Source organism: Actinia tenebrosa, unplaced genomic scaffold (genome assembly GCF_029948245.1).
Source record: "Actinia tenebrosa isolate PJP-AT-01 unplaced genomic scaffold, QUT_ActTen_1.0 PGA_scaffold8__29_contigs__length_14323225, whole genome shotgun sequence".
Taxonomy (NCBI): Eukaryota; Metazoa; Cnidaria; class Anthozoa; order Actiniaria; family Actiniidae; genus Actinia; species Actinia tenebrosa.
Window position 1 is genome coordinate 5,765,999 of NW_028292585.1, and position 26,510 is coordinate 5,792,508.

The following is a 26,510-nucleotide window of genomic DNA, read 5'->3' on the forward strand; positions in this document are numbered from 1 at the left end:
GAAAGTTTTAATAGGTTATTACTTCCAAAAGTATGTTATCTCTGATTACATGTCTTCGCTTTGCTCGAGGAATTATTAAAACAAAAAGAAAACCTTTTGGCTTTAGTTTAAGCAATGAGTAATGCTTTTAGGGAGAGCAGAATTGAAATGAGATAAAGCTTGTTATGAGCATGGCTTGCACTAAAGATTAGGATTAGGGGGATTTAAGATAAGGAGATAATGAGTTGGATTTACTCTTGAATGAATAATATGTGTCATTAGAGTGGACTTAAATAATTAACTTTCAGATTCGCGTGAAAAAAAAATAAAAACAATCTTCAATTTCATTATAAATTTCTTAATTAACAAAGTCGTGAAATATATAAGCTAATTTTATGTTGCAAAGCCGCAAAATACTCACACCGTGTCATAATTAAGTTAAACAGCCAATCAAAAGCAATAGTTGAACAGCCAATCAAAATCAAGTTGAACAGCCGATCAAAATCAAGTTGAACAGCCAATCAAAATCAAATTGAACAGTTAATCAAAATCAAGTTAACAGCCAATCAAAATCAAGTTGGAAAAAGAAATATACTTTAGCTTGGACAACCAATGAATGGTACTTTGAGAAATCGTGATGTCATGAATTGTTTTGTGAAGGTATGCACGATGTTTGATTTAACTTCAGTAAAATGGAAATTTTACCACTTCTGAAAAAAACTAAGATAAATCTAAGCCAATAATAGAAAAAAGAAAAAGGAAGAAAAGAGAATAAAGATGAATAAAGATAGGGAAATTGGGTGAAAACAAAGAAATGGAAAGATGTGATAATGGACTCTGAAAATATTAATTGCTCTTAATTAGTTTTGACGTAATATTAACGAATGAAGATAAGATATATTTAATCCAATCGAATGATACTATTGGAAATTGCTGAGCATTCTCGTCCAATCGATTGCCGACTCTGGCAAATAAGGATTCAATCAGCGTCAATCAAATACGTGTTTCCATGGCAACGAGATATCGTGATAGATACCAAAACACCTCCTGACTTGCACATATCAGAAAGTGGGAATGCCGCAATTCACAAATATATTTCATTCCTAAGGACATCCTAGAATACGTTTTTGACCTTTTTTGAAATTTTATCAGTTTTTGGTCGCTCTTGTATTCGGGTTCGAATAACAATTTAGAGCAAGCTGCTGTTACACAGTTTTTTTAATTATTAATAGCTGCTCACATAGCACTGAAATAAATTGCAATTTCAATGTCATCGGGTAGCTTTTCCGACACAAAGATCGGAGCAATATGATCATTTGTGTTGCGGTTAATACAAATTCGAAGTCACTGTGTTTACAGAGAACAACTTATCATCTTTAAAAGGAACACACATATGTTATGTTATATTTTTTCTGGCTGATGAAGACGTCAAGCAGAGAAGACAAAATGAGAGGTAAGGATGAATGAAATTGGGGATAAATAAATAAGTAATATTCTGAATCATGATTTCTCCTTACTGTGTCCGGTCTAGAATTCTCTCTAAGAGGATTCTATCTCATAATCACTGTCGCAATCAGTTTCCTTTAAAATTGCTATGTCAAAATACATTCTCACCGTTCTCTTCACACCGTTAATTTCCTCGAGCTGTTTTTTAATAACATGGTTTTATAATTAATGTTTTCGTGTTTGACACTGATTAGTAGGTATACTTTGCGGAACTATTCAATTTGAGTGTAATATAAGCAAAAGTTATTGAGTAATACATTATTGCATTGACGGTCATATTTTTTTATGCGCTGGCTGGAAGTCTTCAGGTAAAGCAGGGATGATTTTTATTTTATTTTGTTGTCACCAACAGGGAACTGAAATAGACTAGAGCCGGGTTAAGTTTCTCTTATTGAAAGACCTGATTTGTACAGAAACAAGAAAGAGAGAGTTTCTATCAAAGAACAAGAGCGATAATCAATTGGGTAAGTAGTGTTATATGTGCCTAGGCAAGATAAAAGCGACTTTTACTCTACATCACGATGAAAAAGGATGATCAATTTATCTGCATGGTAATGACAGTAAAGGCGCGATTATCACAGAGGAATTTCCTCTGCAACTTGTCGGCGACACAACGGCGTTGCGACACAAGTTGCAGCGTGTAACCTACAGCGCAATTTGAAAAAATCTTGCGACACAAGTTGCAGCAATCGTTACGAAAAGTAGAATTTGTTTCTACTTTTGGCAACGATTATTGCGTCACTCTTCGTTGCACCGTGTGCAAGACTCTGTGGCAATTCGTGTCGCAAAAGCTGTTGCGAGAAGTACAGTGTGCATAGAAAATTGATCCGTGTAATAATCACGCCTTAACTTTGTCCTTTCGATTACATCGAAACTTTTCGTATCTTTTGCTTTTTTTCTTTTGTTTTTTTGTTAAAGAACTGGCATAGTTCATTGCCTGAACTTGGGACCATTGTTTCGTAGTCACTCATGCGAATAGAAGACATCTGAGTTGCATATATATTTTTGCCTGCAAACAATACTCCTTTTTACTGTTCCATTCAGTGACCACGAATAATAGTTCCCAGCCGAGGCTGGAGTTACCGCGCATGATAAACTGTAGTTTTGCTATGCGCGGAAACTCCAGCCTCGGCTAGGAACTATTATTCGTGGTCACTGAATGGAACCGTAAAATGGAGTATTGTTGCATTTGGGTCGGTCATTTCTATACATTTCATTGTATTGACCCAAATGCCTCGACTTGAAACAATCGTTTGAAGGGAATAGAGTGTAACTTTAACATCTGCTATTTGGAAAAGGTCTAACTTCAATAAAAAAACTTGAAAATAAAAACAAAACTCATGAAAAGAACTTTCAGTTTCGTTCGTTATAACCTGTACAAAACAGAATCATCCAAGAACTTTTTTGAACTCATCAAATGTTGATTCAATCCTCTTTTTTAAAGGGGTGTAATATAAAGGGAACGGCTCTATGAGCTACCAACCATACAATGATGTCATCTGTTGCCAAGACAACACCGTGATCCAGTCAGAACAGGCTTCAAAAAAACTGCCAGTTCTGTTTGTTACAGGATTTACTACTTTGATATCTATAAAACCATATAAAAAGCCAAAAAGAAGCGAGTAAGGGGTAAATTATTTGATGAACAGTTTTGAGAAATTTAATGTCACATTTTAAGTTTGTTGAATTCAAAATTCTTGGAAAAATGGCTTTGACATTTAGTAAAATTTACCCCCCAAAATGTTTTGTCCTAAAAAAATTCATTCCAACTAAAGTGATGATGTCTTTCTAGCTGAAAATCCCTCACGACTTAAGATTAGAATTAGATCAGTCACTACTATGCAGTTTTTATCTTACCAGTATAAATTAGTTATGTTGTGCTATAGGTATTGTTTTTGGAAAACTAAATTTAAACTCTACAAATGAAACCACAGGCAGCTGCGCTTTTTAATCTTCTGACTGATGCACCAACAATACCTAAAAATTGAAATTTAGAATTTATCTCATGAATATAGACTAAATCTTTAGATTAAATTTGTTGTCAATCATCGTGCTTTTATCAAAGGAATAAAAAGACATAAGGAAACGTTTAGGTTTTTGCAGTTTTCATGACATCCGCTGAAGAAAAATCTCATTGGATATCTTTTTTTGTTCCGTGGAATTAGTGCTTTTTTGAACCTTGACGCTTTTGGTAAAATTGTTTTTGTATTCACTCAGTTTTAATTAAGTATTTCACTTGGTTTGATTTATGTTTCAATTATGAAAGTTGCTGTTCAGGCCAAAACTAAAAGACGGTCGATATTATTTATAAGATATACCCATGCTTTCTTTCTTTCTTTCTTTTTTCTTTTTCTTGAAAACTCATCGAAGATTTGCCATAATGAAGAATAATATAATGTGTGCAAAACGTATGAGCCGATATCATCTTTTAAATATGATCTATCATATCACAAGACCTAATATACGCAAATCACATATCCGTTCCGCACTCCTCTGAGTCACTCTAGGTGACAAACAAAACCGTTAATCTGATAATAAAAATATAAAATTTCTAAGACTTTTGAGTGACAAGCAACTGAAATCTATTTTGATCCAAGTCTTGCCTTCACATTTTACATTTTTCGTTAATTCATCATAAAATAATATGATCGAAGGTGACTTATAGCCACAAGTATTTTTTTGTTTTGTTTTATCTTAATTTGTTCATTTTCTTGTTTTCATTTTGACAAATTTAGGGTAAAATATATGTGTATATATATATACAGGAAGTATCATTTGCCAAGCTATTACCTATGATCTTTGTAAGTATGAAAAAATTTTTTCGGAGCTCGAGCCAAATAAACCTTTAAGCGAACTTAGTGCTGATTTAAAAATAGTTCAAATTTCCCAAAGGTCTCATTTCGTGATTATGATAAGAATTATGAGAAAATATATTTGCATATCAGCTTGGTCGGCTCGGCTTCGTGTTGACAAATAGTCAGCTGCATGCGAATTTGTCCAAACGTTGATTGTGTGAACTGTTGACAAACTTACTCTTCAGGTATGCACTTCACTATATATAGTGACACTTCAATATCGCTTGAATCGGCGTGTGAGTGTGATATAGTTTCACAACATTGTTTTAAAGAACTCAAGTATGACGAAACAATACTTAGTGACATATATAGTTTTTTTAGCGGAATTTAACGTCACTTAAAGAGTGATACAATGATGTGTCCATAATAGAAGTATTGACTTCAGGATAACATTATTCAAGAAGTACACCTGAAGCAATTTGATGCTCTGAATTTCGAAAAGGTTAATTGAAACGTGCTTTGGTCAAATTGCATACTTGATATAAACTAGTGGTATAGTAACTATTAAGGTAAAGATGAGATTTGAATGAACAAAGGTTACTTAGACAAAAGGAGTGTGTTAATTTTCAAAGAAATTTTAGTCTTTCCATCGTAAGCTCATTCAAGGTCAAAGACACGACACATCATAGAGCAAAGTAGGGCACTGAGGAACGAATTTGAATACTATTACCTCCAGGTAAATAAAAAACCTTGTCTTGTTTTGTGACATGGATGGATGGATGGATGGATGGATGGATGGATGGATGGATGGATGGATGGATGGATGGATGGATGGGTGGGTGGGTGGGTGGATGGATGCATGGATGGATGCATGGATAGATGGATGTTTTACTGAGAAGCTAAAATATATTAAAATTACTGTAACATAAATTATGTAAACGTCCTTAGCACTCTAATCATTGTATTACTGAAAGAAATCAACGAGTCAGCAGGGAACTTTTTTCATATTAAAAAAAGTTATTTGGAAATGCTTCATTAAAAACAGGAAAAGCTGCTGTTCAATGTGGTACCCGGTTTATTTGAATCCATATATTTCAATTCATTCCATATATTTCATGTAAATATGATCATAACATTGCATGCCAGTTTGCAATTCGATGCTGGCTTCTTGAATTTCAGACTCGTTAATGCAGGTATTATTGTTAGTACTTGTTATGAACTGTTAATTAGTTTTTTACGAAGGCAGAAAGCAAACAGTTTAAACTGTTGGTACTCAGCATCATTAAGGCATGGCTCTCAGATGAAAAACTGATTAGCTATATCATAGCCAGTTTTCTACGAATCTTCCCCAAACTTGGCAAGTTAATGTCTTTTGTGAAAAGAAGGAACCTTAGAGCCTTGGTTACCATGGAAACTAAGTCACGTGACCACAAGGCCGCCATCTTGGATTTTTAAACAAGCCGTTTGTAAACATACCGAAACAACTTTAAAAGTCATGAAAATGCAGGTTACAATTCATATTTACAATGCCTATATGGATCTAATTGGATATCTTGGAATTTATTTTGAAGTTTAATTTTTAGAATATTTTCTATTTTTTCCAAAAAATTAAAAATATTCTAAAAATTAAACTTAATATAATTTCCAAGATATCCAATTAGATCCATATAGGTATTGCAAATATCAAAAGGAATATGGATTTTCAGGACTTTTGAAGTAGTTTCAATACGACTACAAACGATTTAAAAAAAAAATAATCCAAGATGGCGGCCTTGTGGTCACGTGACATGGTTTCCATGGTAACAGATATGCGGTAATTGCTTGCCTTGAAGAATTACTACTACGAGCCAAATTTGGGAAAGATTCATAGTAAACTGTGAAAGATATGAATAAATAACTGATTTTCCATCACTTCCTCAAAAGAGCCATGCCTTAATGGTGATGAGTAGAACAAAATACCTTATGTAGTAAGAGTAACGAGCAACTCTAATCGTATCTGACACCGAGTTCATGGAAAATCGCATGAAATTTAAAATCTGTTCTTAACTGTAAAATTACCGGATTAGATTGAAGGCGACTGATCACGAAAAGTGCACGAACAAACTAAAAACAAACAACCTCCTAAATAATTTAATCTCGGCTTGTTCGAATTCCCTCAGGAGGCTTGTTTATGAAGGAAGATTTTTTGTAAGACCATATTAAATAAGAAGAAACTGTGGCAGGATTCAAAACCAAGCCTAAGACATTTTTTAAAAGACATATTTTAGTTGAATGTTATGCAATGCATATACGTGTATTAATTTTATACTGTCACTCATGTAAGGCGCATTGATGCTAGAAATGCGCCATACAAGCATCTACATATTATTATCATCATCATCATCATCATCATTATTATTATTATTATTATTGTTATTATTATCATTATTAAATCCCCCACATATAAATGTTTGCCATTATTTTTTTAAACATATATTATTATGATTAGTTTTTACTAAATAGATTTTATGGTTATACATTAGTATATATTTTTATTATAGTATATTATAGTTTTTCTTTTTCTCTTTTTTTATTATTTTATTTCGTTTATTAATTTGTTGCAGATATATAGATATTTTATACATAGATTTTTATCACACTCTTTGGATCCTACGACAATACACTATTAAAGCTACTGATTATTATTATCATTATCATTATTATTATTATTAAGTATTCTGACTCGATTAAGCGGTGACTGAAGAGCACTATGAATGAATGGCCATTTTGATTTGGAAGAGCATTAAATACGTACCGTATATAAAAACACGGTGGATTATAAAACTGGGAGGATGTTTGCGTTAGTAGACTGGTAAAATTTTAACGGGGAAACACTGGATTTTTACGGTTTTGCCGAAAACGAATATTAACCATGACTATCCAATTTCGTTAGTACAGGCATCGAAGGTCCTCGGAAAAGTCTTCTTTTTTTTAAAAAAAAAGTGGGGTTATTATGGAATTATCATCGTTGCCGTCAGTCGAAATCCGTAAAGTGATTGCCCATTAAACCGTTTTCTCCTTTGTTCTAGGCTACGTTTTAAGATTAAGATCGACAAAGGACATTGCCTCATGAATAACTCTCTGGTTTAAGACTTAAGGCTTATATTATTAAACTATAGACATCTCGTTTAATCGTCTCTCATGATGAACAGCGAAGTTTGGGAATTTGTCTAAATGCAATGATTAGTTGTACAATAGATCGTCAGCTGTTGTCCAACATCCTTTGGGATTTCATTCTAATGCGGGATGAGTTTGACGTTATGGCTTTGATAAACATCATACATCTTATTCTGGGTTTTACACGCAGTGCATTTATTAATTTTTGCTCTTATATATTAGTTCTTTGTTTACTGGAAAGCATCACTTCCAGCCACACCTAAAACGGATCTTAATATGGACTCAAAATCAAGGTTTGGGAAATTTGTGTTGATCACTGAGTGCAATTAAAGTAGGTAGTGCACAATAGATCGTCAGCTGTTGTCTAACGTCTTTGCGACTTTATGTAGGATAAGTTTGACGTTTTTATATCACTTGTAAATTAAGTTAATTGTCGTACCTCGCTCACAAATAATTTTGTCCCAACATATTGACCAACGTTTTGAACCAATATTTTGTTCCCACATTTAACCAAGCCACAATAACTGTTGGATTGATGTTGGCCCAAAAGTAGTTTTAGAAGACAATTGATGGACCACAAGAGGCTATTTTAGATCAAGCGCTCTGATGAGTTCGCACAAGCATATCACTGATACGGGTACATGTTGCAAAACTAACAGCCCTTTTTTTAAAAAGCTCTGAACATTCGTTGAGACTTCATTCTTTATGCAGATTACTTTATCTGTTTTGTATTCACACTGTTTCGCTATTTTAAATATGTTCCCTTGAAAATTTAAAAAAAAAAAAGGAATTGTGGAGGATGATTCCATTCCAGTTGAAGATTGTCACTAGTCAGTTAGTTACAAAACAACCGAACTTATTTCTATTTTTTACTAAGGCCAAACTTGCAAATTATATAGCAAAATACACCTGTATTTTGCTTTTCTTACTTGAAAGAGATGGAAAGCAATCAACTGCCGAGCTTTAAGTTTACACTACTTATTTATGCTATTTACCAAAAATATTTATTCTGAATTTCGTTCTAGAAAAATAAGATTCAAAAAGTCAACCCATGGGAACAGAGTCAAACGACATTTGAACCAAAATTCAAGACTTGGAAAACACTGAAAACAAGATCAATGAGGCCAAAAAATGTAAATTTGTTCTCCGCTCTGATCAAGCAATTATAGAATATCGAACCCCTCTTAATCGATATTTTAGCCTTAAGTTTGCCTGTTTCTCTAAAATTACCCAGTTTGTCTGTTCAATTAAGTGCGTGGTCTAGTTTGACAATATATAAGTCATGCCACGTCATCCAAGACCACCTGATTCCTTTTTTAGCCAATCAGCACAGACGATTTTGTTGACACGGAACTTATCAACCTTTTACCACAGTTTCAGTAGAACATTGAGAAACGAATGACAACACAACTTATTTTGCTGAAATTTCTAAGGTCAGTCATTCCTTTTCGTTATATCTATTTTCTGACGTTTTCTTTTTTAAATATTATTTCTTTTCTATTGCGTGGTTTACATGTAGACTATTTACAGCAAAATTACTAAATATCTTCTCATTGAAATTTCGAGGAAATTTAAGAAAATTTTACCTTTTTACAATCACCTTTTCAAGTAAAAAAAAACTACTTAACAAAATATGTTTTAATACTATAGTCGTACTTGTTAAACATATTTCATATTGTTCACGATGTTAGTTTAGTATTGCGAGCGTCATATTCTTTATAAACTAACTATTCTCAATTACCATGCATTCATTTTATAACAACAATGAGGATTGAGTCTAGAACTTATCGAAAACCATCGTATATAAATCGATCTCGCTTTTAATACCTGAATGGCTTATCGTTTGAGATTAGACAATTATCTTATCCTTTTAACTAAAATATTTAAAGGCAATTTTGCCTCTCCTTGGTGGCGATGTTGATTTCCCCCCTGGACTGTTAGAGAGTTTGTCAACAAGACGAAAAAACAAAAATTAAAAATTAAATTCAGTGAAAAATGGCAAGCGTGTAATTTATCCTGGTTCTGGTCTCGTGGTTAACGGCGCCTGACAAAATAGTTAACATTGCGTTTTCAGGAATAGTAGCCTTAAATCTACTAATTAAGAGTTATCTATATGAAGGCTTTTGGCTACGGTTCACATGCGGAAATTTATAAAGGTCATAGGAATAGAATTTGATGTCCCGTCATTTCTAATGGTATACACTTGGACAGAAAATAAGTTTAAGCACTTCCATGCTTGTTGTCTAGATCTTTTGCACAAATAGTCAATATTCCATTGTCGATTTGTAAACCGTGATTCCCATTCATACATTTCTTTTCTTTAAGTTATTTTTAATGACAGATGCAACGCAAAACCGAATCAATTGACCGTCTTAAAAGCGGGATAGATTAAGAAATAATAAGAATAAGAATTGTAAAAAATTAAAGGATGGATGCATTTATTAAGTTGTGAGAGTAAGACAGCATCTCATAAGATATTAAACAGTTTATATTCTTAAATGGTTTTACCCATTTTACATGGTTAGACTTTATTATTTTAGCAAACATTTTAGCCTCCAATCTCATTTGAGCTCAGATTTAGCTATTAAAGTGTTTTATGAAATAACCTTACATTATCAAGTTTATGCGCATTTAAGAGAATTGTATTCATTTATAGCACTGAGGAACAGGGGCAATGTAAATGTAATGTAATTGCTTAGGAATAATGTAAGAGTTGTAGTGATAATTTGTGGTGATTATAATTTTCTTAGATGTATCGAATATCTTGAAATGTAAATTGATTCGTTTTTACTCGTTTTTTTTTTTCCCCCAGCTTTTTAGAAATATTTTCTATTAAAAAAAAAAATTACGCCAAGTATACTTTGGACACGCTGTGACTTCAAATACCCACTTTGAACTATTTCCTTTAATGCTTTTTAGGAACAATTTTTTTCTTCTATTATTTTTGTTATATTGAATACGAACCAACCGCGAAATGATTTTTTTCGGTGTGTTTATTATAAATGTTTAAGCTTGTTTACGAACTTGTACCCTGGGTTCCAGAAGGATTTTTTCCGCGGATTTACTGAGAGCGGCGAAGCCTTGAGAGGCTTAAAAAACGGTTTTTTTTTTCGCCTCTCGCGACTTAGCCGCTCTCAGTAAATCCGCGGAAATCAATCCTTCTGGAGCCCAGTAACGAACTTGGAGCGGATACGGTAACTCATTATTATTATTGCCAGCCTTGCCATCTGCGAATGTGGAAAAAATACACTAGAATCGAAACAATCCTATCCTGACTACTAGCCAGTCCTAGTGAAAGTTTAATCTCTGATCTGAATGAATGAATGAATTCATTAAATCGATTCAATTTCAGAGCTCCCGACTTCCTTTTCAATTAGTTCCAATTTCCCTTAGATGATATTCGTCAAAGCTGAACAAACTGAAGATGGACTCTTCTGTTTTCTTTGGCAACCTGACACTTCAAGGAATTCAATTTCCATTAAACGCGTTAACTTTAGAACTCCCATAAACTGAAAATATTATAATGCCCGCTTTTTGGTATAAAGAGTGCAGAACTGTATCATTTTCAGTAGAATCTGGATCCCGCGAGGTAAAATTCAGATCAAAAAGTCTACAACATCAACCAAAATATAATGAAGGCTTGCTAATACCTTCCTAACTGATACCTTCAGTACCCATAAACATTGTTTTTCAAATAAAAACAGAGGGAACACACTTTTAATTTGTCGTTGTCCGCGGAGTGCTTTGTAGGCTTCGGCCGCAAAGAAAACTTTACTAAGATATGTAGATTTAAGCATTTTTTTCTATTGTTTTAATCTAATTTGTTTGTTCTTTATTATCAATATTTTTGCTCGCGGTGGCTAATATTTTTATAACCTTTGTATCTCGTCTTTTTATTTCTTTCGTTTTTTTATTAGGGATTTTATTCATTTTAGGTTGGAAATCTAGATGGGCTGATATCTGACGTGGTTCAATATTCAGCTGTTGTTGAAAGAAGTTCATTTAAAACAAACTCGGAAGCCAAAGCTGCATTTACGTCAATATTTCAGAGCACTTTCACTAAGGAAAGGACTACTGGTTTATGAGGTCAGCATTGAATGGAAGGCCAATAACGTTCAGAAGCTTTCAATTTCCGTTAATCAAGAACTCCACTAACCTTAGATTAAAAAAGTGAATAGGATATTACAGTGGACAAATAGGATGATCCAGTGAAAACGTGGTCACCAAAGAGATCGAATTTCCATTCTCATTAGTTGCTGTAGTTCAAGTAATTCACTAGACGAGCTTTTAAAACGCAGATGTAGAATGCTGAATCAGACGGGCCACAACCTCACCCACAAAGCCACACCAAGTTATGAAGATGAGAAGTTGTTTGACATCCCAGCCACTTGGATAATAATTTTGACCATAATAATGGTCATTGCTCAAATTTCAACACTCATTGGCAACGCTATAGTAATCATTGTCTTTGCAACAAGTGATGTTCTAAAATCATCTGTTAATAATCATTTTCTAGTGAGCTTGGCTGTTGCGGATCTTTTGGTAGGGATCCTTGTCATGCCTTGTGCAATAGATGCCCTCAGAGTGCAGACCTGGCGGTGCGGATCCTACAAATACTTTAACGCATTTGGAAACTTCTGTTTTTGCATCTCGTCAATCATGCACTTGATGATCTTATCAGTCGACAAGTATTTTGCAATAGCAAGGCCACTAAAATACCCTCAAGTCATAACTCAAGGAAGGGCATATATAGTTTGTATTGTACTATGGGTATACTCCGGTTTTTGGGCATTACTACCCTTAATAGGGGTCAGCTCCTACGAGTGTTTCATTCCCTATATAGGATTTTGCGCATCAAAAGACTGGTCAATGAAAGGATTAAACTTTGCATTTGCTATATCTGTGGTCAGTGGAACATACGGTTTGGCTTTGATAGTTATGTTTGTAATTTACTTTAAAATTGCAAGGATTATCCAACAACAAACGAAAAGAATAGGAATCGTTGTGACAGACAGAAATGACACCCAAGACGCCATTCAAAACACGCAAACTAGCAAACCCAATCTGATCAAACGCTACAGAGGTGTATTTACATTGATAACTCTGATCATAACCTATTTAATCTGCTGGTCGCCATTCTGTGTCATGTTGTTTATTGAGATCGGCATGGCAAGGAAGATGGAAGGGGCTGCATCGATGATTGGTATGCTCGTAGGTTTTATAAACAGTTGCTGTAATCCCATAATCTATTGGGCACAGTACAAAAGGTTTCGTAGAGCTGTCTCAAGACTCTTGCGAAAGGGATTATTATTTCTACCAGTGTCTATGGACAGTAATAATGTGCACTCGCTGTCCCATACACAGGGTGAAAATACAGGTAGATCTATCCAGGTAAACAGGATAGTAGCAGACAAACCGACAATCACAGATGTGAAGTACACCATTAATGCAATATATATAAATAACTAATGGAATTCAATTGTGGGAAATTTCGAATAGCCACTTCGTATAAGGCCAAAACATTTTTTAAACTTTCGAAATGAAACGCAATGCGTCCGTTCAGCCTGCAAAAAGAACAGTTTCTAACACAATCTTCATCAAACCTAAATATGTCCATCGATGGTTTCAAGTTGGCTTTTGAAGATAGGCGAGTTCCGAACGTTAAGTCAACTAAAATGGTATTCTTTAGTTAACGATAAAATCCTGACATAGATATTAATTTGTTAGTGGAAGAGCTCGGAAGGGGGGTGTCACACCTCCCAGGGTAGAACAGGTGATTTTTAAGAGAGAATCTTTTGGAAGAGCATATATACCAAGTGAAATATCCATGAATTTACTGAACGTTGTCATTCAGTTATATCACATTAAACAAAATTAATAATGATTTTATTTTTTGGTTGGTGTTTGGTTGTTTTTTCTTTAAAAGTATACTTCAGTTCTTCCTCTGCATGATGCTATTCTCTCTCCGGTGTTGGCTTCGTCGGAAAATCAAACCCCAATCTTGAATGCCTGATAATAATAGGACTATTAATTTTAGTATAAATTGATGGTTTTCAACCATTCCCAAGAGAATTAAGTAACAAAAGACACGGCGGCCATGTTGGATGAATTCTTTTGTTAAAGTCCTCCAACATGGCCGCCGTGAAAACCATCAACAGGGGATCAAAGAAGGGAAATGCAGGAAACTTAACTTCTTGATGATTTGCTATCATTTCTAAGAGAGACATAATACAAAGACATGGTTTCGGGCATGTTGGTGGTATTATCGAAGGGCCTTTGGAGAAATACCGCCAACATGGCCGCGACGAAGGTTTTATAAACTATCTATTGATCAGTTATCTTCGATTACCTGTAATGTATGAGTCCCTGTTTAGTAGGGTCTAGTTGTGATAAAAGTCGAGTTATTTCATCCATCTCGAACTTTAATCCAGTCTTCTATAAAGAGTTAAGTGGATGGTGTGTGATATACCTTGAATGAGAGAATATGCTGACGTCTGTGTGCATATTGGATATACCAAACCAAACCAATACAAGTACACGGACGACATGCATGCAATAACAATGATACAGCAGCTGCAACAACAGCAACATCAACAACATTTGAAACACTAGCAAACCCATTCATCATCTTTATCACTTTCACAACTCCTCCTCCTTCTCCATTATCATTATCCTCTTCCTCCTCCTCCTCTTCATTATCATTATCATCATCGACATCATCCTCATCATCAACAACAGCAACATCAATATCATCATCATAAACATCCTCATTATCAACAACAGCAACATCATCATCATCATCATCATCAACATCGTCATCGTCATCGTCATCGTCATCATCATTATCATCATCAACAACAACAACAACATCACCATCATCAACATCATCATCAATATTATTATCATCATCTCATCCTCCTCCTACTACCAACGTCATACTGACTCTTCTGCTCGTTATCATCACCATAATCATCATCATCATCATCGTCATCATCATCAACGAAATAACAAAAACAACAAAAATGATCACGAGAATAAGCCGAAACGTTACTAGGATGTGTAACAAAATAACTTCTGGTTGAATAAGACTAGACTGCTTCCCCCTAAGAGAATGCCAAGTTTTGAAGCTGATAAGTACCATTAATTTACCTTTATCACATCGGCAAAGCTCCTTCGTGTAACAAAGTTAGTGCTCTCATTGTCGTAATTCTTGCATATTTCAAACCATTTATTCTTGTTTTCTGTTATGAAAGTCCTAAGGGTTTTTAATGGATCTCTGCCTCCTGCTCGAGGAGATGGAAACACTTTAAACTCGGGTTTTACTTTTTTGACTTCGTGAAGAAGAGAAGTGAATTGCATATCCAGGTAAATATCCTAGGAAGAAGGAAGGGGTAAAGTGGATTCTTTGAGTGAGGTCTTTATTAAATTCAAAATATTTAAAGGTTTATTACATATGAAGTTTCGCCGACTATGTAGGTTTTGTACCACCACGTGATGGCAGCCATGACAGGAGGCAGGAACAATTGAATTTGGTCTAGTCTGATTTACATGAAAAAGGATTAACTTACCCAGAGAAAAATGCGCTATTGTTGTGCCTTCGGTCATGGCTGCCATCACGTGATGGTGCAAAGCCGCTATACAAACAAACGACTGAACGAAGGTGCTGCACAAAGGCAGTGGAAGGACGTACCTTACAATGTAATGTAGTTAGTGCACTGTCACAATACGAAAGAGTCGCACTGATAATAGCTAGTAAACCATCGGTTCTGATAGGATTGCATCCAATCTAAAAACATACAAGATACTGGTAAAAACTGGGCCTGCAATAGGGGAAGGATTTTTCAAGTCTTTATTCTCATTATCATTGCACTTGAAACTTGAGCCAATTATTAGCCTTTGCAAGGTTAAAGAAAAAACTGGCTTGAGTAAGCACTGCAGGACATTCTAGAGCTGTTTTAGGGGACAAGTTTCTTAGATGCCGTCTATTTCGTCTCCTAAAATTGTCTCACAGTACACTGAAATGTGAATTCGAACCAGTCTTTTCCTCGACCTTGGAATGGCTGATATTCAATGATAGACCCTTCCCGAATTCGCTTGAGTGACAATGAAACAATGGTTCCAATTCGAGGTTGAACTTGATAAATACTGTTAAAGTATGAAGGCCACATCAAGTCCAAAGGTCCATTAGATACAAACTGGATGAAGTTTATTCTGCTGCTCAATCACGGTAAATTTAGTTATAATTACTTGTTCAGTAATCTTTCAATGAGACGATGCTATATTTTTTGATATACAAAGTTCTTAAAATAAGGAAAAAAATGTAGCAAGAAACGTTTAAAAATATGGAAATCATAGAAGAAAAAAAAACTCCCTTGATTTTGATAGACGCCATACAACATGGCTATCTCACTTGCGCTATTCAATTCCTTAGAAATTGTTACGAAAAATATTATATGTTTAAAATTGGATAACGAATCGAGAAAAACGCCAATTTGACCAAATTATCACAAAAAGGCTCCATTTTTTACATTGTAAACGTACTTCTGATATTGACACAAATTAAGCATTAATATACCAAGTGAAGAATAAGTTTACTCGAGCTATAAGCAATTGTTTACCACAATCAACACTTAACTATGTTAGTTTATTAAACATCGAGTATTAAGCCGCCGTTTGTTACACAAAGTCAATAATGCATGGTATCCATGTAAAGGGATTGAGGTAATGAAAACACCTTGCTAAAGGAAAACCGCAGCTTAATAATCTTAAATTAAAGATATTTCAAAGATATGTAATCCTTATCGGCCGAAAAACGATACAATAACTTTATTTCAAAAGGGAAAGATAATAACCATTTACGGTTTTTGAATTACATACGGCCCTCAACAACTGAAAAAAGTATAGAGGATATTACATGGGCGCGCGGAGATACGAATTTTATCTTCGAGTGTTCAATTGATATCTCACGAGTGGGCGCAGCGAACGAGTGAGATATCTAAATTGAACACGAGAAGATAAAATTCGTATCTCCAAGCGGCCATGTAATGTTCTGTTTATCATATAGATATCGATGAAACTTAAATAAAACAAAAGCTCGAAAATTCTTTATTAAAATACGTTATTATGTCAACAGCGATATCTTCACGTGTGAAAGATATGGTATCTTCCACTGGTGTAAGATATCAAGTATTCGACACTAGAGAAAACCTGGTATTTCATCGATATCTAAATAATAAATAATAATGATAATAATAATAACTTGAATAAGTGTGAATTACTACCAATATTGGCATGAATTCGAAATTAGTTTTCAGTTTAGTTGGAACAATTTGAATTGTGAGTTTCTTGTCGAGTTTCTTAGCATTGGCGTAAATACCAAGGAACACTCAAATCTTTTAAGTGCGAAACTACGTGTTGAAGCGAAATAGCAAAACGGACTACAAATTGGTTTATTGCATAAGATTAAAATCACGAAGGCGAGCAAGAAAGAAAGAAGAATAGCAAGAAATTAATGAAGGAAATATAAAAGAAACAAGATTTCTATAATGAAGGCTTCTAAACTTCAAAAGCTATATTGCGGAATTGAGTCAATTGATATGAACTTAAAATTTTGCTGAAAGTCTATTTTTTTAACTTGTGCTTATATAAACAAATGCGCGCATTCACTGCTGATTACAGTTGTAATCAAATTCTGAAACACTTTGTTAAGCCCCGGTTTACACTATATACGCGATTTTTGCTGCGATTTTTTTTTGCGAATTTGTCCATAATAAATAATGCTAAAAAATTTACTTGTGAAGTATTTTTCAGGATACCAAGATTTTCCTAAACGAATGTCTTTTTTGAAGGGTGAGACAAAAGATTTCATATTTCCGAAAATTGCCACGAAAATCGCAGCAAAAATCGCCGCAATAATCGCCAGTGTAAACGGGGCTTTAAGGGGGGTTTATGACGCTTTGGAGCACCAGTAGAATATCCAAGTAGAATATGCAGCAGATAAAATGTAAGGCTTGTCAAACCTGTGATGAGGATTGGGTCGACAAAGTAATACTGTATTCAGTAACAACGTAAAAGGAAAGCAAACTAGAAAACAAATATGCGATAGAAAAATAAATTCCAACAAATTAAATTAAAAAAAAAAAACACTCGAATTTACATAGTAAGAGATTTTAATTAACCAATCATTAGCATCCCCCCACGTTATTATGTAGGGATAAATAAACCTCGGACTTAGAAGACTATGCTGTAAATCTATGTAATTTTGCGCGTACGCGTTTCATAAATGTTTACCTTTAGTGTCTCCAAAGTGTTGTTACCTTCTAGTCCTTTAGCGAGACACAGAGCCCCTTGATTGGTTATTCTGTTGTTGCTACAGCAGCGTAAAAGTCGAAGTGAGTAAACGAGGAAACATACATAGTTGCTTAATTAACTGTGAAAACATTCGTTTCCTTGTTTGCTCACATGTAAGACGAAACATTTGTAACTTGTATGTTTCGGAAATTAACTTACAGGAAAGCAACGTTTCGTTTCTAAAGAAAAAAACAGACAATGTTTGTGCAATCAAAAGCGTTCTGACACCATTTATATGATGTCATTCAAAAATGAGACGTGCAGTCAGTATGATTACGTGCAATCGATTGTGTATACATGTTAGTGGGGACTGTTGGTGGTAGTTAACTCACAAAACACTCTTTCACTCTTTTCGTTCAAAGCGGGCGATCACCCAACACACGTTTCTTGAATGCGTGATTACTGAATAGAAGAATTCAAACTGCTTCAAACAGAGCGTTCAAATAGGTTCCTTCATATTTCCAGGCGCCATCTTGAAAGGTAGCCGTGTCTTTGCATCGAAGAAAGACGAACGATGAGCTTGCAATGATAAGGACATGTGAATAATTGCCCAAGGTGTTAAGAATAGGTCTCTATCAGCGCAAGGTCACTGTTCGTCTCGCTTCGATACAAAGGCGCAGCAATGACAGCAGCACGGCTACCTTTCAAGATGGCGCAGGGGACTATGAAAGGAACTGTTATATTAATCTCAGTCACCTTATATCAAGCTCTGTAAGAGTGTTGTTGTATTTGAGTGCCTCACCAAGAGCAGCAGCTCCTTCATCAGCAAACCCATTGAATGATAAATTAAGTGTTTTAATGGTGCAATTGGTCTACAAAACACAAACGACACAAGACCTTGAATTATACTCCCCACTCATCCCTAAAAACAAGGAAAGCATCAGCCAAAGAATTCTTTTAGGCCCCGTCCACACTATGCCGGATAAATTTGAATCCGAATTTTTATTTATTCGGTTCCATTTCGAAAATTCGTTTTCGGTGAAGAATTGTTCCGGATTCGCCCGAACTAGTGTGGACGGTAGGCCTAACCGAATAAATAAAAATTCGGATTCAAATTTATCCGGCATAGTGTGGACGGGCCCTTAAAAGATAACAACAAAGCCAGAAACTTGGATTTTCAGTTTCCGATCGCGCGAGACAAAAGTGTTTGATCAAACCAAGAGACATAAAGCACAATTTCGCTTATAAACTAGGAAATGATTTAGGACGACGGGATGATAAATGGATTTATGAAATAGCTGTTATAAATCTTGCGTTCTGATTGGTTGTAAGCGCGTGCATTATGAGAGTACAGAGCATCACTGACGCGCACATTTTACTTCGTCACTCATTATATTCAATGGTTATTGTAATTCGTATTTTATGAAAATAAAATGATTGCTGTGCTGGGGGATTGACACAGAACACTTGAAAAGTCGTGCTTCTTCTAACACTTCTCTCGTGTTCTGCCAGTCCCTGCGTGCTTTATGACTGCACACAGCACGCGAACGCGATATTAAACCTACCCTTAAGCCATTAGCTATTTCATTTGCAACTTTTTTTCGTAATAGATTCCAACTAAGATCAAGATGCTCAACAGAATCGTTTGACACTGCAATACAATACCAAACACAGCAAAGCTCATTAAAATATGTAACATTGAAACAAGTCAAAAATGTTGCTTTTGAAAAGATAAGATATATTATCTCAATGTCTGGCACTGAATTGATGTAATTGCTCATGCAATGCGCAATTTTCATGTTTCAAGATGACATTTTCACTACTGTTTTAATATCCCAAAAACGGATTTCTTTTCAGTGTTCTAGTTCTATCAAGTATTTTATGAAGTTTCGTTGAACAATTTGAGAGGGGGGGGGGGATATTGATGATCAAAAACAATCCTATTTTTAAAACATTTTTCTTTGCGTCGCTTAAATCATAATAATGTGTCGATGTTACGTTTATATATAACTAACGCACTTAGCAACACAAAGTTTATGCTGCGCTAAAGGATGTAGATGTTAACAAAGGCTCTTAACAAGGTCAATCAAAGTGAAAAAACTTACTTATTGCTTGACCAAAGTTTGCGCCAGAGTTCTCAGAAAAACGATTATTACTCAAATCCAACCAAGCCACTTTGTCATTGCCCTATAAGAATAACAGTTACACAAAAATTAGCCATACTAACCTCGTGTTAATTGCTGTTTTGTTATTACGGTGCTGCTCGCATTTTTTGAGTTTAGGGGAGAAGCAAATGGCACGCCATTGTAGCCAGCCTCCAACTAGATGGGTAAGCTCAAGATAGAGTTAGAATTCAAAAGTAGATTTTTCTTGAGGAGGTAGAAAAACCGGAGAGTCCAGGGCAAAACCTTGTAAGCACCGGAGAGAACCAAACAACAATCCACTCACATACGACACCGAGCCAGGGATTCGAATTTTCGATACATTGAGGTAGGGCACGACTTTCTTGGCCTGAATCTCTTCCCATAAATGTTGACTATGTTCTTCATCTTACGGCGGCCTATGAGGGACATGCAGCAAGTTAGACAAGTTGCTGCAAATAAGAAACGAGTTGCTGCGTGTTAGACGAGTTGCTGCAAATATAATCTGTAATTATGAGAAATGTTTCGAACAGCAGCACGAAGTAATTTGTTCGTATTCCGTGCCGAGAAAAGATAAACGTGTCTAATATGCAGCAACTCGTTTCTTGTTGCAGCAACTCGTCTATCTTGCAGCATATGTCCTTTATGAGCCATCGGTATCATCTTACCCGCATGGCTTCTGCAATATTTTTACTATCTTTGTCAGTAAAGCCGTTGTTTGCTAAGTTAATCTTCAGCAAGCTGGTGTTAGTCTGAAGCATCTCACATATTGCTTGACATCCTTGTGATCTAAGACCATTAGACGAAATATTCTAAATAAAGGGAAAGAAAATAAATAAATAAATAAATAAATAAATAAATAAATAAATAAATAAATAAATAAATAAAAGGATATATAGTCTTTAATCAATAATTAATAATAACAATAATCTCTAATCAATAATTAATAAATTTTAAATATTTATACATTTTTTCAAGATTGTAAAAAACGAATAGAATTTGTCCATTATTTAAATATGAATATGTTAATATATAATACTTACAAAGAAGAAGGAATTATAAGATGAAAAACTGACTAATAAGGAAAATTGAAATATATATTAAATATATAACTATGTATCTTTATCTAAAAATCTACGTTAATAAGCTAAAAATCTAAATTTATAAAATGGCGCTTTCAGCAACCTGAATGTCTAAGTCTATGTTGTTTATATCATTATAAGTTCTTTTTATAGTCCTTGAGCCTCGTAGACATACAAGTGCAGATCTTAACAGAGAGAAACAAGTCTTGGCCCTAATCCATGCCATTGTTTTGTGGTACTCTTCACCTTTCTTTCGGGCTATCAGTTCAGCAAGCCTGCTGTGATATGTTTTGCATTCTTTACTCATACCTCCTGTTGTACAAAAGACAAGGGGAGTAAATGTTCCATGTTCGATTTCGTTTACTCTTTCGGTGTATTTCCGCTTCTTGTCATTTTCATGTAGCTTGTAGATTTTGGGTAGATCTAGATCTTTGTACGTATCTGCATTTGGGTGACAAACCCTTACGTCAAAAAAGGCAGAACGTTGCTTCTCCCAGAAACCTCGTGCATGGATGTCAAGTCTTGCGTCTGCAGCTTTGTTTGCTCCTTTGCTTAGTTTCTCATCTGAGATTGATTGTAACAAGGGCTCAATCTCTACGTCGTTGCATACTGTGCTAAGAAGCTCAGCCTCCAGATTGCGTAATTCGTTGTGACGTTGAATTACGAATCCACCACGTTTACATATCATTGCGTGATCGACCGAGAAATCTTCACCACATACACACTTTGATGGAATGTCTCTGAAAGACCAATTATAACGGAGACGTAAAGCGTCTCTAAATTCTCTCTTGTTCAAGTCGAATCCCATTTCCTTAAGAGGAATTACAGTTAACCAGGTTGATGCTCCTTTCTCTGCGGCTAAGTCCAAGGATCTGGCTGTAATCTTTGGTAGACTTTCCTTCAGGCTTTCAAACGCATCTTTGGATGCTTTTTCTTTCTCAGTGTGACATTTCTGCTTTGCTGTTTTCACTTCAATTTCATCTGGCAACTCGTGAGACTGGGAGATAATCTTCTCCACAAGTGGGGCACTTACTTTGACTGACGATGAGAATTCATACTTTGCGTCAATACACGGGTTAGTAATACCGATACCTCCATATCGTGTCGGTAGCGATAAAATCTTGCGATCATCTTCATCACAATCTTTTTGTGTCATGGCGGGTATAAACACGTCGGAGATGGCAGCTTCTAAAGGTTTCAGTAGGTCTGAGATATCTGGAAGTGTGCGAAGAAAGTACGTCCAGCGATGTTTTAAGCCAAACGTGTAGGCAGCGTAACAGGCCTGTGGCTGTGATAGAGCAAATTCTGCTAATTTGGTGATCTCGTTCACCCAGTTGTCAATCTTTTCCGTGACGTACTCGTTTAGAAACGATCTGGAACCAAGAACTGCACCAAGATGTTTGTGCCCCTCCACTGTTACATTAATAAATAAATAAATAAATAAATAAATAAATAAATAAATAAATAAATAAATAAATAAATAAATAAATAAATAAATAAATAAATAAATAAATAAATAAATAAATAAATAAATAAATAAATAAATAAATAAATAAATAAATAAATAAATAAATAAATGTCTACAACAGTTATGAGCCATTCGCTCTCTAATAATTGGTAAGAAAAGTAAATCTCGCAGAATTTTTTCAATAAATTATTAGATTCTTTAACTGAAAAGATTTCGTTGAACGCACGCGCGCTCTGATTGGCCAAAAACGGGTTGCCTTTTTTTTCCTTCGATTAGCAATCAATATTATCACGACTTTCTTGTCCTTTATGATGGACTTGCTTGTTATAAATAAGATCACTTTTTTCTTCTTTACACTGAGAAGTAAGAGTAAAAGTAGCTTTTAAGATACTCGGGTAATTCGGCCAATCCGAGATTGACTCGAAAAAAACTGGGTTGAGTTGGCTTTGCAGTGCATTGTGGGGCTATAGGGGACATATTTTCAAGCAGCACGTCGGAATGCAGCTCAATTTGGAGGAAATAACAATAGGTTTCCAATTCTCATGAGATTGAAATTCTTCTGTTTTATCCTCCAAATTGAGCTTCTTTGATGTCACATGCCGAGGGGGTAATCCGTAATCCCTAAAACAGTCCCACCATAGTGCAGTACAAACGCAACCCAGTTTTTATCTCAGTCAACCGCGGCTGTCTAATTGCACTCACCAAATCAGTCAAATAACAGTTTTCTCTGAGCATATCTGAAATATAGATCCCACCGTCGGCTCCTAAGGCATTATCATGTAGATCTAAACTTGTGATTGATGTGTTGAGCTATAGGAAGGGAAGACAATGGAAATATAAAAAAAAGTAATACCTTGCCTGGCATATATAGCTTGTGTTTTTCATCTGCATATCGTACAACGTTAACATTCTTATTCTACGTTGTCATTCTTATTCTACGTTCTTTCTCAGTTGCTGCTCCGCTCCTCTGGAACTCTCTACCTTCTTCAATTAGAGACATTTCCAGTTTATCTTTATTCAAATCTAAACTCAAGGCTCATTTGTTTCAATTAGCTTTTTCTTTATAATCATATTGTCTATCTTATTTATTTATTTATTCCTTTAACGTTATGTTACTAAGCGCTTAGAGCAGACTTCTATAAGCGCTACATAAGCCATATATATATTATTATTATATTATCATATTCTTAGTATCATTTCCAGAAAAAAAATATCAGAGCTAAACTTCTACGTCATAGGCGCAAACGTCCCTTAAACAAATCTAGGTGCTAATTAGCTGCAGGTGACTGGCAAAGTATTTGGTAAGACAAGAACAGGTTAAACTATGCTTTTTTAAGAGCAAAAACATAAGATTCTGTTGATAACTGTAGTCAAGTATCTTTAAAATAAAAGAGAAATAAAACGGGGGAAAATGAAATAAGAGCGTGAGTAGGTATAAGTTTCAGGTCACCCATCCGGGTAATAACCTCCCTCATCGGGCTTGACTCAATATTTTGGGAGCCCAAGTATTTTTCCACTGGACCAAGGTTCATGGTGAATCAGCATAACAATAGCCGTAAAAACAATGCACCAAATAGACTAGACTTTTTAACATCAATTTTTCAACCGATTCCGTGCGTGGCAGAGATGCAAGGGATTAGCCGATATGGTCTGGGGGCCGGCTGGTCTCTCCCCTGATGCTTCGGCTAGAACATTTTCTTGCGTAATTCGTGCACCCAAGGGCAGAAGGATTTAATCGCCGTCAAGTCCGAAGTCCATACGACGCCTCAGCTCTGCGGATGTCTCGGGGGTATGGCACAATTGAATCGATTTTTTTAAAAATTAATTATTTAGTGCGTGTATATAGACGTGCGTTCGATCCCCACTGCATCTATATTGTATTTTTCTTTTCTTTTCTTTTCTTTTTTATACCTTTTTTACCATTGACATTTTTTAGCATACTCGATCCGAAAAAGCAAGTTGTGCCGCTTTTGTTGGAGTTTCGAATTCTGCATGTGAAATGTTTACTAACAAGATGAGCTTTTACTTAACTTTTTTTAAGTATTTCCTCAGCGTTTTTTTAAGTTTTTCTCTGGGTATTTCTCGATAATGCAGCTTCTGTCTATACTTAAAGGGGCGTTTCTCATCTTCCAGCTTGTTTCTTTCTTTCTTTCTTTTTTTTTCTATATTGAAGTAACCGTTACCATGTCCCGGGGGCGTGACCGGCCGAAAAATGCGCGATAAACCCCGGTCTCGCCGCGTTTATTCCCCGCCTTGAACCGGTTTCAATTTCAAAACCTTCTACTAGCATTACGTACGGTATGACAAACTTGATTTACTAACCACAAGAGCAATAGCTAAGGCTTTAGTTCCCTTGCTACCCAGCCCACGATGTCTCAAATTAACATGTGAATCTTGAATGTGCCGTAGGAAATAGGACACTGGGATTACATCCAATGTTTTGCAACAAGTTAAGTAGATCTTTTTTCCAGTTGCATCGTATTCTTCAGCACGGTCTGTCGTGAAAACAAAAATATAAAGGTATACAGCCAGATTAAAAGAAAAAAATCAAATACTACAGTGACAGGGACACACAAAAAAAAGAAGAAAAAAACATAAGAATGAAAAGGAGAAGAAAAAAAGAAAAGAAAAGAAAAGAAAAGAAAAGAAAAGAAAAGAAAAGAAAAGAAAAGAAAAGAAAAGAAAAGAAAAGAAAAGAAAAGAAAAGAAAAGAAAAGAAAAGAAAAGAAAAGAAAAGAAAAGAAAAGAAAAGAAAAGAAAAGAAAAGAAAATTTGAACCGAATTTTTTCCTTTAACTTTTTTTAACGATTAACCGTAAATTTATGCAAATGATAAGTTAAACTGTTTTGATCTAGCTTGATACATCAGCGTGACACTATTATTCAAACACACAAATATTTATTCTTGGTTGATAGGATTTGCACGCGTAAGAGTTTTACTAGTATTTTTCAATCAATCTTGACAGTTTGCATAGGGAAAATATCATATTACAGGAAGACATTATATGGTAATGAATCTTTTAGGAGACGGTTTATCAATGGTTTGTGATTTGAAGTAAGATGTTATTCGGTTGCACATGAATCCGACAATAAATAATCATTCTTTGAGAAAAGGATAACTTTTTTTCCTGCCATTTGTATTCCAGGTTCTGTACAAATAAAACATTTCATGCTTTGACTAAATTCAATTAAATTAGATAAGCTCAAAGCTTATAAAATTCTCTTACAATTTTTGGGGAAATCCTCAATGAACGCCTTGCCAAAAATATGTTTATAAGTATATTGAACTAATATAATCACTTTAACATTATCCACAATAGAATTAAAAAAGAATCCGGAACAGATGTTCTGTTTTTCAAAGAAGAAAATCGAAAACTAATTCAAAGACAATCAAATTTCGATCATACAGTATGCTTACCTTCAGTTTCAAGATCCGTGTCCCACTCATCATCGCTGTTGATCGGACTTTTACAAATGGTTCTGCTAACTATGGATTCATTCTCACTTGCATCTTGATTTTCCTGGTCTTCTTGTGGATTAGAATCTATTGATTCTTCGCTAATATCGTCAATCTAAATTGAATTAAAAAATTTTCAACTTCACTCTGTCACACCTCGTTGAAAACAAAGTGAAAACCCCTCCAGAAAAAGTCATTTTCTCTCTCTAACCTTTTTAAAATCTGCCGTTGTAGATTGATTAGAATTTGTTTCTTTTCCTTCTTTAGTTTTTACATCGTTTACCGACATAATTACCTTATTTTAAATAACAAACGATGAGTAATTTGATGTGTTCTGTTCACTTTAGACTTTCATTCAACTTCTTCATGGAAATCAACACAGCTGCTCGCCACCTCACAAAGGTTACTATAGAAACGCGCATTACGTTACCATGGGAACGAGAGTCGAAAGTGGATTTTTATCGCAAAAAATCATTTATTTTATTTTATTTCTTTATTTTGCATATTAAATGAACAAAGAATAGTTGCCTGATATTTTAAGATCAACTGGAGGTATTTTTTATTTTATTTTCCTCTCAGTTGTTATTACTAAAAAAATTAACTGAATACACGCCCTCCCCTCCAAAAAGAAAATACA

At 34.9% G+C, this 26,510-nt stretch overlaps 3 protein-coding genes across 5 annotated transcripts; 1 reads left to right on the forward strand and 2 right to left on the reverse strand.

Annotated features, from left to right (window-relative positions):
• The first annotated feature begins 1,709 nt into the window (after positions 1-1,709).
• LOC116287713 (beta-2 adrenergic receptor) lies at positions 1,710-13,331 on the forward strand. Of its 3 annotated transcripts, none has more exons than XM_031694397.2 (2): positions 1,710-1,949; positions 11,354-13,331. In XM_031694397.2, the coding sequence occupies exon 2, from the start codon at positions 11,742-11,744 to the stop codon at positions 12,903-12,905; it is 1,164 nt and encodes a 387-aa protein (XP_031550257.2). In that variant the 5' UTR covers positions 1,710-1,949; positions 11,354-11,741; the 3' UTR covers positions 12,906-13,331. The 3 variants fall into 3 exon arrangements, with proteins under 3 accessions (XP_031550257.2, XP_031550255.2, XP_031550259.2); XM_031694395.2 differs by having other exon boundaries at positions 11,372-13,331; XM_031694399.2 differs by lacking the exon at positions 1,710-1,949 and adding an exon at positions 8,833-8,869 and having other exon boundaries at positions 11,372-13,331.
• LOC116287714 (uncharacterized) lies at positions 13,306-26,234 on the reverse strand. Its single transcript, XM_089024238.1, has 13 exons — positions 26,085-26,234; positions 25,835-25,988; positions 24,740-24,912; positions 23,120-23,227; positions 20,536-20,679; positions 19,832-19,913; positions 19,292-19,377; positions 18,483-18,598; positions 17,727-17,805; positions 15,127-15,222; positions 14,586-14,810; positions 13,786-13,871; positions 13,306-13,445 (listed from the first exon to the last, which is right to left on the reverse strand). The coding sequence occupies exons 1-13, from the start codon at positions 26,160-26,162 to the stop codon at positions 13,391-13,393; spliced, it is 1,482 nt and encodes a 493-aa protein (XP_088880364.1). The 5' UTR covers positions 26,163-26,234; the 3' UTR covers positions 13,306-13,390.
• Positions 20,871-22,372, reverse strand: LOC148905031 (uncharacterized; the record flags this gene model as incomplete). The annotated part of the gene is made up of 1 exon (XM_089023947.1): positions 20,871-22,372. A coding segment is annotated over one exon (1,344 nt), but the record flags the coding sequence as incomplete, so codon positions are not given.
• Positions 26,235-26,510: the final 276 nt, after the last annotated feature.